The following is a 12334-nucleotide window of genomic DNA, read 5'->3' as shown; positions in this document are numbered from 1 at the left end:
CCATGGCCTCAGCAGGGGCTGAGAAGCGGCCAGCGACCCAAGAGGGAACAGCCTTGGGGCAGTCACAGCTTACGGAGGTGCCTGGTGGCCATGCGCAGAATTCTGAGGTGACCATTAGGCTGTCTGGCCTTCAAACAGTTGGCCACAGAGCTTTAGGAGACCAGCTTCTGTGCAATGACCCCCTAACTGCCAGGACAGGCTCCACAGGCTGGGAGGGGCATGGGCTGGTGCCCTTCATCCATATTTGGTATCTAATGGCTGATCCCTGTATCCTTTGCCTGGCCATGGTGACCAGTTATCTATGTGTCACCTCTAGTGTCCAGTTATGGGAGATCAGTGCCTGGTGCCAGCCCATGAGGCCTGCCAAACCCAGGGTGAAGACAAGTGTCCAACAGGACCAGTCTCAGAGCCAAAGATCCAGGAGGAAAGACTCAAGCTGGAGGAAGAGAGGCACAAGCCAGAGGTGCAGGCACTAGAGGAGAGAGGCCCCAGGCCTATGGCCTCCATTGTGAGGACCAGTCATGGTCTGAAGAGGAAGCCGGTCAAGTGAGGGGGCTTTCAGAGGGAAGAAGCTGAAGGGCTGGGGAGGTGGAATGGGGGTGGATTCTGTAGGATTCCTAAATCGGGCATTCCTGCAGTGTACATACTTATCCCCTGCCACCACCATCACTCCTCCCCTCTTCTGTCCCTCAAGAGCTCTGATGTAGGGAACATCCAGAAAGGGAGTCTCAAAGCCTTGTAAGTGACTGAACTCATGAGCTCTTGGCCCCTGTCCAGCCCCGGGCCTCACTGACCAGGAAAGGGACAAGAATCTGGGCCTGGGGTGGTAGGCAGACAGGGCTATTCCCTAGGACAGGGCACAGGAGCCAAGGCTGGAGGCTGGCTCCTCAGGCCTTCTTGTCCCCTAGCCTCCCAGGACCTAGCCACCAAGCCCATCCTAGGGCTGAAGCTGAGGTGCCACAGGGGATGCCGCTGCAGAGGGAGGAGCGGGAGAGTAGCCAGAGTGAGCCCTCACCGTCTGCCAAACAGCACAAAAAAGCCAAGAAGCGCAAGAGTGTGGGAACCCCAGTGCTCCCTGTGGTGGCCAGCACAGTGTCTGCGCCCTCAGAGACCTTAGGACTGGAGCGTGAGTGGCATTCCCCGGGCCTTCCCTTTATCCCCCGCCTGCTGGACCCCTGACATGGCACAGCTTGGCGCTCCAGCCCCTGCCCTGCCCCGGGTCCTTGCAGGAAAGGCCCAGCGCCTGCGGCCCCTGTACCAGTACATCAACTATTGCAACCCTGAGCTGAACCAGGCAGGGGAGGGGGACAGGGAGGCCGAGGCTGAGGTGAAGCCTGAGTCGGAGCTGGCCCTCGTCCCCGAGGAGACAGGTGTGGAGCAACTGCAGGCCTTGCTGCCCACGGCAGGTGAGCTGGGCTCAGGCCTCACTTTGCCCTGCCCCAATATGTTCATGACCCCCACCTACACTCTGGTTCCCCTGGGAGAGGAAGCTGGCAAGGAGCCTGGGGGTTTGCCCAGCCTGGGGGTCAGCGGTTGCCTCAAGGCTGAGATGGACAAGTCAACTCAGGTGGACATCAACAAGATGCTAAGTGTCTGCGCTGCCCCACTTGTACCCCCACTCTCTCCTCAGTACAAGTGACTGTCCTGCCCCACTGGGGGCTCCCCTTCTCCCAAGCCTGAACCAGAGCAGCAGTCTATGGCCCTAGGCACTCAGGTGGAAGAGGGGATTCTGGCCCTGCCCCTACTTGGGACCTTGGGTTTGCTAAAAATAAACGTTTTTCCTTTTCTCAGACTGTGATTCCCCAAATAAGATGCCTGAAGAGGGAGCGGCCGGGAAGAAGGGTGGAGGATTCCCCAGTACAGTGAACTGGATTGCCCAAGAACTTGACAGAAATATAGATTCCTGGGCACTACCCCAGACCTAATTGAATCAGAATCTGCAGGGGCGGGGCCTGGTTCTGTGCATTTAAAACCTCCTCAGATGAACCTGAAGGTCAGACAAGATAACAGTGGGGATGGAAAGGCGGGTGGTAAGGAGGAACTTGGGGAAGAGAAAGGAAAAGGACTGTCAGATCGTGGGAAGCGGGTGCTTCGCCTTGCTCCCTGTCTCCCAGGGAAGGGGCCTGCATTGATCTGACCTTGAGGGGACCAACACTTGGAATCCTCCCTCTGAGGTGGCAGAGTTCATTTGCCTGTCCCAAGAGGGGCAGCTCTCACAGCTGGACCAGACTTTGCCCCCAGAGTGGCCCCAGGTGATAGAGGAATTGGTGCCCTTTTCTGGCAGGCAAGGGGTGGTGGTGGAGGTGAATGTTCTCTTTGGACCCCTGTGGCTGAGCCACTGGATGACTGCGGCATCTCATCCTCAGGGGTCTCTGGGAAGAGGGGGCCAGTGCTGGCCATTTTGGAGAGCCCCCATCCTGCTGCCTCCTGGTCCTCTTGCATGTCCCTCAGACATCGTAAACACAGGGAATTCCAGATTAAATGGATTTCTCCTCCCTCCAACCTGCTTTTCCTCCTGTTTCTCATCTACACAATTGTTCAAGCCAAAATCCTGATATCACCCCAGACCCCATCCTATTCTTTGCTCATTGACTCCTGCCAGCTAATCAGGCATCAAGGCAGGTGAATCTACCCTCTCAGACAGAGAATCTCTCGGACACCCCAGTCAGCACCCTTGCCTGGGACACTGTCATCTCCAGGTGAGAGCTCACTAGTCTCCCTGCCAGTGGGCCCTTGCCCCACCAACCCACCCAATGATTCTGCTACACACACTCCTGAACCCCTGATGGTGTTGCCCCGCCTCTAGCACCCTGCTCCTCTTACCCCAGCTACCGTAAAACTTTTTAGTGGCTTCCTGTAATTCCCTTACCAACTACACCTTTTCTTACCTTCCCTCTCTGCCTGTGGGGCTTCCCCTGCCTAAAATGCCTTTATTTCTTCACCCTCAACCTGGCTAGTATACATGTACGCTTGAGGACTCACGGCGCCTTTCTTCCTGCTGAGCCAGGCAGCACCCAGTGCTGTACTGCCCTGCATTGTAGCATCTACACGCTACTATCACTGTGGGTTATATAACTATTTCGGGGACTAGACTGTGAACTCCCCAAGGGCATGTGTCATTGCACCGCATCCACCTAACAGAGGGGCCCCATGAAAGGCACCAAGATAAGGAGACCAAGGTGGGGAGCCGAGGAAGCTGCAGAGAGGGACAGGTTAGGATCTGAAAGGCTGAGGCCATCCAAAGTCCAGGACCATATGGGGGGGCCCTGGAATAATGGCCTGGCCATCCAGGAAGGGAGGGGGTGGGCAGGCCCAGATGGAGGAAGTAGGAAGAAAATGGGCATAATCCCAGGCTGTTCCCTCCTTTAGGGGTCACTTGGATGCTCACTGGCCCCATGGCAAGGCCTCAGGGCAAGCCGTGGGGTCAGGACATTTATTCTTTTTGCCCACACTTCTCCCTGGGCAGTGACTTGACTGAGCTTCTACAGGGACCATGCAGACTGAAATGTTGTCCATAGGGATGAGCACGAATTCTCCAGGAATTTTAAAGGTAGAGGGCTCTTCAAGATAACTGAGTTTGATCTCCTGACTTTATGGCTGAGGAAGCAGAGGCCTGCAAAGGAGTGGCCTTGCATGAGACCACACCCTGGGGCCCAGGGAGGGCCTGCCCTTTCCTGAGCCCTGAAGATCTCTGAACCTGGGGGCTCTCCGGCTAAGGCCTGACCCAAGAAGGCTGAGCATCTGCTTTCTCTGTGTGGTCTCCAGGGCTGGAGGTGTCGGCCAGGCCAGCACTGATAAGGAAGATCTGTTCCTATCTCTTCACAGGTGACGTAGGAAATACTCAGTAACCACAGAAGAATCAGTCTGTTTCCCGGGCGCTTATTCACTTGACAGGCTTGTCTAAGCAGGGTGGGTGATAGTAGCCACAGAAAGGAACAAGACACCACTACCGCTCCTAGAAGCTCACTCTAAGTGTACAATGCTGAGGCAGCATAATTCAAGGAGACGCGATACGGAAGGGCTGAGGACCAAAGCTGTGGCGCCACAGGTGGTGGTGGTGACTGCCACTTTGCCTGCAGGAGTGAAGAGGCAGCTCTCCAGCTGCTTCCTGAAGGAGAGAGTTGGGTGGCCTTCCAGTCAGAGGACATGCCAGGGATGAAGCCTCACTAGTGTGGAAGATGTCAGCCCCATGTAGGAGGGCCATTTAGCACGGCTGAAGCAGAGGCCTGGCTATCAGACCAGGCTGGGTGAGCCTGGGAGGGATAAGGAGGGGTGTAGGCAACGAGGGATCTTGGCCTGACATTTTGGAGAGGTTGCTTGGGCATTAGCGTGAATGGCCGAATAAGGAAGGGAAAGACTGGGGATAGGGAGGCGAGGAGGCTGCTGCCATTGTCTGGGTGAGTGCGAGTCCTAGATTTGGTTGGGGGTTGGAAAATAAGCAACAGGTATTCTGGAAGTTCTCTTCTGCTTGCTGTAACAGAGAGGAAAAGCTAACTGCATTTTCATTGGCTTGGAAAAACTTTATTTTGACCCAAGGAAGATCCTGAGATTTGGGAAACAGGTCCTGGGAGGTGATGCTGACTTCCTCCAGGAGGGGGAGCTGCAGGACAAGCCTGGAACCAGTTGACTCTGTCACCTCTGGGAACCAGAACCCTGCTGGCTTCCTTGGGAACAGGCATCTGGGCCACTTCACGGTACCTCTCCTCCCCGGCACCAATCCAAGAGACACATGATGGTAAAGATGTCTGAGGGATGGCCATGGACCTAGGTTCTGCAGAGTACCAACAGAGGACCTGGGTCCTCAAGAGTAGCTCTGCCCTAAGCCCATGTACAGTCGGCCCCAGGACTTGGTCGGAATCCATCTTTGTAAACCAGAGGTTTTGTTGCAGAGTCCTATAAAACCTAAGTGCCACTGTGGGTCAATAACATGGCCCTTTCTTAAGTAAGAGCATCTGAGTCGGATGCAATGGATGCATGTGCTTGCTTTCTTGGTCAACACCCAAATTTAGGGGGGATCTCAACATCCTATTAACACACAGAAGGATGACCTGGAGCTGAGCCGGAAGGGGGCAGCTTCTCCTTCTTCACCTCTACCAGCATCCTGCCTGGTGGGGTTCTCTCTACAGTCCACCTACTAGTTCAGGCCAAGCTGAGATTCCTGCTGTAGAGAGGAATGTAACCTGGATGAGGACCCGAGCGGGGAGGGGCAATGCCTGGGCACTCAAGAGTCTGAGATGCCACAAGCACTAAGGAAGGAGTAGTTCAGGGTCAGGCTCTGTAGTCAGAGGACCCTGACCAGGCTCCTAGCTCTGTCACTTATAACTTACAGGAGGCAAGTAACTTTGCCCCTCTCTGCTCTGAATAACGGGAATATTAATAGTAGTACCTCGTAGAGTGGTTTGGATGTGAAACGGAATAATACACGTGAACCGTCTATCCCGGGGACCCCAGCATGCAATAAGTAGACCCCAACACTAGCCACTGTTATTTTATCTCACAAAGACAAGGTCTGAAACCAGGACAATACAGGAAAATAGGCCTGGTGACTCCTATAAAGGGTGCCAGGAGGAAGAGGGAGCCCTCTCTGAGCCTTTCTCTTTCTGGTGAGGAGTCCATAGCAGGCCAGAAAAGAGGGAAGATTAGAGAAGGGGAAAGTTTGGTCCAGGCTTAATTCTGGCAGAGGAAACAAAGGAGTAGATGTGTCCTTTCCCACCGTCCTGCCCCACCTGCCCCTGACTGACAGGGTTAAAAGCCTCTTCCTGTGGGGAGAACAGGGTAGTAAAAGCAGAGCTGGAGACTGGTTGGCTAGGCCAGGCAGTGCTCGGCTACACCCCGGCTACAGTGCTTCCGAGGGGCAGCGCCTTCCTCCAGTTCACCCCGTCTAGCCTCCCTGGGGCCACTCCTCACCCCTCCTCTCCCAGGGCTCCTCTGGAGCCAACCCCTTGGTTTCAAGAACAGAACCCTTCCTGACCTCCAGCCCCGGGAGACCTCAAACTCTCCCACTGTCTCCCCTTAAACATCAGGCCTGATTGGCCCCCTGAAGTCTTAAGTCCTGTTTGCTGAGGAAAGACTTCTTGGAGGGCTCCTGAGGGATTCAGCTGCAAGGGAATAAGCCAGGAGATGAGGGCAGACAGTGGTAGGAGCCTGTGTGTCCCGCTAGATAGTGATGGATCCAGAGCAGGTCAGGGCTGCCATGGAGCCATGAGGAAAGAGAAAAATAGAAACAAATCTACAACAATCAACAAGCCTTTCATTATTAAAGAAACCCAATCTACCAAACAAACAACCAACAACCACATGTCATAGTGTCAGACTTTCTGATTTATTAACATTTATCAGATGTCCCAGAGCTCTCCCCTGTCTCCTCTCTGCCAACTCAGGGGCCCTCTGCCCTAGGTCAACAGCCCCTGAGAGCTCATCTACTACAGAACTCCTCCTCCCTGCCAGGGAAGGGGCAGCCTGGAGGCCGGAAGGGCTTGGTCACATGGGAGAGAGGGCAGGTGCAGATCCCTGAGGGATGACTTCCTGCCCTCACCATTCCTGAGATGCCCCAGCCCAGGACGGGCATGGAAACAAGGCCTCTTGTCATTTCTCCTCAGGCCTGAGGAATCAAGCCAAGCTGGCTCCTTGCTGTGCTTTCTCATCCAGTTAAGACCGCAAATAGGCCGATGAAGCCCCCAAGTCAAGCCTTTGCTGGAACTGCTCACACACTGGGGGCAGCTCCGCCCTGTGCAGTGTGCCGGCCCTCTCAGCCATGGCAATAGGAACGGCACCGCCCCACCAGTCTGAGGAGTAAATGAGCACTGGAGGGGGCGTTCTCCTGGGGCCACCTTCGGATTCACCCGAATTCAACTCTGCCCAAGTTGACCTATCAAATGAAAGACACTGTGCTATAACCAAGCCCTCCCATCACAGCTCCTCCCTCGCCCTTTGCCCCGTGGCAGGGAGCCCACGTGCAGGCTCACAGGTTATTCCGCTGGAGCGCCTCGCACAGGTTCTGGTTGGCGTCGGGCTCCTCCGTCAGCACCTCCACAGCCTCCCACTCCCCGGATCGGCTCGACCGTTTGATGGCATCCACCACGCTCTGCATGTAGAGCCCATCCTCGAATGAGGCGGCCATGGAGACGGGGGTGTGGTCCCATGTGCGGCGGTCCCCCTGCCCCTGGAAGGACTGGCGCAGGGCCTGCACCATGTAGACCATGCCCTTCAGGTAAAGCAGCGGGACATCCTGGGGCCCCTGCTCAGGGAGCCCCGTGCCCACAGCCAGCGAGTCCCTCAGCAGCAGCTCCTCTTGTGTGGCAGAGTTCTTCTGCCCGTAGAGGTCAGCTCCCCGGGCAACAAGGCGTCCCGCAGAGCCCACCACCATGACCTCGTGCACAAAGGCGCCTGGCATGTTGAAGTTGAGTGTTACTGTGCTGCACACACCCCCGCCCATGAGCATCTGGAAGAAACAGAAGTCATCGCTGGTGACATGCCGGATGCCACGGATGGCTGCATTCTGCCTCACAAAGGTCTTGAGCAGCCCATGTACCTTCTCAGCTTTCTGGCCAGTCAGGTGGGTCAGCAGGTCCACAATGTAGGTGCCCATGGTGTGCAGGCCCCCACCGCCCATGAGCTCGTCACAGATCCACCCGTAGTTGGGGCTGAGCAGGCTGCCCGAGTAGACGCGGGCATCACAGATCATCACTGCACCCACGTAGTGCTCGGCAATCAGCTGCTTCATGCGCACGAAGGCAGGCAGGAAGCGCAGCACGTTCCCCACCAGGCTCATCAGCTGCGGGTAGTAGCGCGAGGCTGTCACCATCCGGAAGGCATCCACCGAGGTTGCTGCCTTCTCACAAACCACATTCTTCCCAATGCCTGAGAATAAAACACAGCGGGAAATCTCAAAGTTCCAAGGGGTTTACACTGGGAAAAGAAAACCCATTTCTGGAAGGCAGATGACTCAGGAAAGCCGTCTCTGAGACCAGGTGGTGACCTGGGACAAGAGGAAAGGTGATCAGCTTGGATGAAAATGGTACCCAGTGACTGGGACTAGAGAAAGAGTAATGGGCTCGAGAAAGAGAAGCAAGTTCTTAAAGGAAAAATGAAAGGAGTAGAGGCAGAAGGTGCAAACCAGGAGTGGGCGGTGAAGAGACGTGGTACAAGGTTAATTTCATGTGTCAACTTGGTTAGGTTATGGTGCCCCCCAAATACTAGTCTAGACACTGCTAGGAAGATACCTTTAGATCTGATTAACATTTAAACCAGTAGACTTTGAGTAGAGCAGATTACCCTCCATAATGTGGGTAGGCCTCAACTCATCAGATGAAGGCCTTGAGAAAAAAGACTGAAGTTCCCTGAAGAGAAAGGAATTCTGCCTCCAGACTGCCTTCAGACTCAAGTCTGCAACATCACCTCTTGCTGGAATTCAGATTTGCTCTGCAGATTTCAGATCTGTCAGCTCCTAAAATAGCATGAATCAATTTTTAGAAAATAAATCTCTACCTCCCTCTCTCACTCAATATACATCCTCCTGGTTCTGTTTATCTAGAGAACACTGCCTAATACAAGTGGGCTGGAGAGGTGGACATGCTTCTTGGACATGCTTATGTACCTTTATGCATTTATTAGATCATCAGCTTGGGGTAAGAAAATCAAATCTATATTCTAGGGGATGAGCTTAGCACTCTCAGTTGTAACTGCAGAAAGGGCTCTAAGATTCCTCGCAGATTGTCCTCTGAAAACACTGGTTCAACAAGTTAGTGTAGTCATAAGGCCTGAAAATGCTTGGCTCCAGTAGGAGGGGAAAGGGAGAGAAAACATCCTTTCTGTCTCATGCCTGTTCTGAGTACATCGCAGCTGGAATGCACCCAGAGAGCAAAACAAAGCTAGACAAAGCCCTGAAGAGAGAGACCAAGAGGACTGAGCAGCTCCCACACGAGGAAAAGGAAAGGATCAACACTCCTCCACATCACGAGATGAAAGCTCATGAGGGTACGAACAGCCACAAGACACCAACTCCTGGAGTATTCCTGTGAGCTTGGGATGGTTCAAGCAGAAGAAAGTCTTATGCTAATATCTTCAACAGAAAACTTACAAAGCCCAAGAAGTCGTATGGACTGGACACACACAGGTTTTGGGGTACAGCAAGCTAGGGAAGGGTGAAGACATCCAGTTATTCCATTACTCATTCCACAGACACTGCCCTTGGGGTGCAACTCAAATCCCACTACCTCAATTCACCCACGAAGTCATGGGTTTCTTGAGGGAACAAGCTCAAGGGTCTGGTACAGATGGCAGAATAAGGGAAGACTTCATGGGGGAGTGCCGCCAGGGTTATCTTTAAGGAAGCAGATGTTCCAGGGAGCATAAGGGGGAAAGGACACCCAGGCAGGAAACTGCATGTGCAAAGGCACTGAGGAAAGGGCTGGGATTCCTAAAGTCCTGAGTGCACACCAGGAAACAGGTTGGAGAGTTTACACAGGGTCTATAAGAAATGTAGGAAATTGGATAGATAGTTGGTAGCATCACTCACAAAGACATCCAAGGTGGTGGGGTAGGTTTGGGGTTGGAATCCCAAACTGAGCTCTTGATACTCCCTTCCCTGAGTTTTCTCCATCTCAGTCAATGGCGATTCCATTCTCCCTGTTTCTCAAGCCAAAATCACGGATGTCACTCTCACATCCATCCCACTTTCAATCATCAGTAAATCCTGTTGGCTTAGCTTTCAAACTACATCCAGGATCTCACCAGTTCCTACTACCACCACTGCCACCTTCCTCATCCAAGTCACCACACTTTTTCGCCTGGATTATTGCAATGGTAACTTAACTGGTCTCCCTCAGTCTTTTTTTTTTTTTAATAAATTAATTTTTTAAATTTATTTATTTTTGGCTGCGTTGGGTCTTTGTTGCTGTGCATGGGCTTTCTCCAGTTGCGGCGAGCAGGGGCTACTCTTTGTTGCGGTGCGCGGGCTTCTCATGGTGGTGGCTTCTCTTGTTGCGGAGCACGGGCTCTAGGCACACAGGCTTCAGTAGTTGTGGCTCGCGGGCTCTAGAGCGCAGGCTCAGTAGTTGTGGCGCATGGGCTTAGTTGCTCCGCGGCATGTGGGATCTTCCGGGACCAGGGCTCGAACCCATGTCCCCTGCACTGGTAGGCGGATTCTTTACCGCTGCACCACCAGGGAAGTCCGGCTTCTTCTTCTTTTTTTAATTTTTATTTAATTTTTTATTTTAATAAATAAAAAATATTTATTTATTAATTTAGGATGCGCTGGGTCCCAGTTGTGCACACGGGATCCTCGTTGCGGCCTGCAGGATCTTTTTTTTTAGTTGCAGCATGCGGACTTCTTAGTTGCAGCATGTGGACTTCTTAGTTGCAGCATGTGAACTCTTAGTTGTGGCATGCAGGATCTAGTTCCCTAACCAGGGGTTGAACCCGGGCCCCCCGCGATGCGAGCGCGGAGTCCCACCCACTGGACCACCAGGGAAGTCCCTGGGTGTAGCTTCTTCTGATGGACTTGGATTCTGTTCACACAGGCTCAGGAGGGGAACTTGTCTGGCCACCTTGCAACAGAAACAATGGGGCCCCAGGACAGCTGACTGCTCAGAAAGGGCCACTTATTGGTGCCAAACTCGAGCTTTGGAGCCACTTTGGGATTCAAATTCTGGTTCTCTCGCTTGGTTGCTGCATGACCTGGGACATTTCTAAACCTCTCTGGGCTTTGGTTTAGTACACTGCAAAAGGAGAGTCACATCTACCATGCAGGGTAGAACAGTAAGTCAAATGAGGCAGTATATGTAAAGTGCTCAGCCCAGCACAGCTCTGTCAACGGTACATTTTATAACCATCACCATGGGAGAGACCCAGCAGATGTCATAAATACAGGAAAAAAAGGGTCCACTGTGACTCATATTTTAAGACTCACACAGAAGCTACATTTTCCAGGCCAATAATATCAGTGTTCAATATTTTTAAAATTTAATTTTTAAAAAGAAGTTTAAAGATCAACATGAACATAGATGAGTTTTCTTATTCTATGTGCTGTTTATCAGGCCTCTCATAGAGTTAGGCCCAGACCAGTCCTTGGGAAGCTCACATCCTGACAAAGCCCACAGGAGATAATCTGGTGCCTTTGGCCAATCCTTCCAAGCTCCCCTCACTTCCTACCCTCTCCCCTGCCACCCTGACCCTCAAGAACCCCACACAGCATTTGCCATCTGCACACATGGGATTCTCGGGCATGAACTCCCAGTGTTACGAAGCTCAGTGCTGCGGCAAGGAGGAACACATGTAGATCAGTAGCCTATGACCTAATTCAATCTCTTCACTTTACAAAACTCTTGAAATCTCCTGCTCTTCTCTAAACAGTAACGAAATCTTTACAACAGGTACTGGCAGGACAACAGGAGAATGGCTAGCCAAGCGTTACATGCCCAAGGCGGGGAGCAGTGTGGAAAGGGCAGGGGGCCAAGGTAAGGGGAGAGGCCCTTGAACAGGGGTCCAGAGCTGGAGGGAGGCCCTGCAGGGAGAGTAGCCCCTAACTGCTATCACTATCTGCTCTTGGAGTGTCTCCAATGCTTCCCCACACTTGTGGGATTTTAGGATTAGGGACAGGAGAATCACAATACTGGGTGAGAATTTGGCCACTTGGCTGAAGCTCTGGCCAACCCAGAGGTTTCCTGCTACAACTATGCACAGCAGGGGTTGGGGTGGACACTGCAACGTGGGGAGGAGAGGAGATGGGCTGGGAGGAAAAGGACTCCTGTGGCTGCTGAGAGTTTGGTGGTGATAAAACTAGAGTAAGTAATATCTACTTCATGCCACGAGAGGTCAGGGAAGGGGAAGAGGCCTTCCTTCTTGAGCCTGAACAGTAAGAGAGCTTTTGAACTTGGGACCCAGTAGTATTATTAGTGTGGGAGCTAAAGGCCATCCTGAGTTAAACCAGGCTCCTGCAGGCCAGCTGCACGGGTCCTGTACCTTTAGGAAGACTGGTGTTGCCTTGAAAGACATGTTTATTTAAGTTTATCTAGCTTTCCTGTTAGGAAATCAAGGAGATATTAGAGAAGCTGAAAACCACTTTTGTCTCCAGGGAATGGGGAAAGCATGGATGCCGAGTGCCATTAGCTCAGATCTTCTGGAGGCTGAACAAGTTCCAGACTGCAAGCCTCTCTCCAGCTCATGCTCCCCAGACGACCTATGAGTAAAGTGCCCTGAGAAGCTGCCCCAAACCACCTCTTTGTTCCTTAGTAACGCACCACAGGTTCACAGCTCTGGGACAACACTGCTGTTTCCCTCTCTAGAGGTGTGGGACTAGACAAATGATTTCAAACAGCAAGGAAGAGAAGCAGCC

The 12334-nt window shown here is 52.9% G+C and overlaps 2 protein-coding genes and 1 non-coding gene across 7 annotated transcripts in view; 1 reads left to right on the top strand and 2 right to left on the bottom strand.

The window, feature by feature from the left end:
- The first annotated feature begins 2 nt into the window (after positions 1–2).
- On the top strand, positions 3–1639 carry C18H16orf86 (chromosome 18 C16orf86 homolog). The gene is made up of 4 exons (XM_061173971.1): positions 3–107; positions 317–546; positions 879–1126; positions 1230–1639. The coding sequence occupies exons 1-4, from the start codon at positions 3–5 to the stop codon at positions 1637–1639; spliced, it is 993 nt and encodes a 330-aa protein (XP_061029954.1).
- A 4664-nt stretch (positions 1640–6303) lies between these two features.
- Positions 6304–12334, bottom strand: part of GFOD2 (Gfo/Idh/MocA-like oxidoreductase domain containing 2) — a 38924-nt gene continuing 32893 nt past the window's right edge. For 4 of the 5 annotated variants that reach the window (XM_061172867.1, XM_061172870.1, XM_061172869.1 and 1 more), the window contains 2 exons: positions 6966–7860; positions 6304–6868 (listed from right to left, as the gene is read on the bottom strand). In XM_061172867.1, the coding sequence (XP_061028850.1) occupies positions 6649–6868; positions 6966–7860 (1115 nt within the window). In that variant the 3' untranslated portion in view covers positions 6304–6648. The remainder of the gene's footprint in view (positions 6869–6965; positions 7861–12334) is intronic. The other variant, XM_061172871.1, reaches the window with a different exon arrangement.
- On the bottom strand, positions 10399–10471 carry TRNAA-CGC (transfer RNA alanine (anticodon CGC)). The gene has a single exon. It is a non-coding gene; the product is annotated as a tRNA-Ala (tRNA).

Source organism: Eubalaena glacialis, chromosome 18 (assembly GCF_028564815.1).
Source record: "Eubalaena glacialis isolate mEubGla1 chromosome 18, mEubGla1.1.hap2.+ XY, whole genome shotgun sequence".
Classification (NCBI taxonomy): domain Eukaryota; kingdom Metazoa; phylum Chordata; class Mammalia; order Artiodactyla; family Balaenidae; genus Eubalaena; species Eubalaena glacialis.
Note: the sequence above shows the minus strand (reverse complement) of the source record. Positions and strands in the feature narration are given on the sequence as shown.

Coding starts and splice junctions, on each gene's coding strand:
- C18H16orf86 (XM_061173971.1), top strand. CDS start 3: ATGGCCTCAGCAGGGGCTGAGAAGCGGCCAGCGACCCAAGAGGGAACA. Junction 108..316: donor GCCATGCGCAGAATTCTGAG/GTGACCATTAGG, acceptor TGTCACCTCTAG/TGTCCAGTTATGGGAGATCA. Junction 1,127..1,229: donor AGAGACCTTAGGACTGGAGC/GTGAGTGGCATT, acceptor GGGTCCTTGCAG/GAAAGGCCCAGCGCCTGCGG.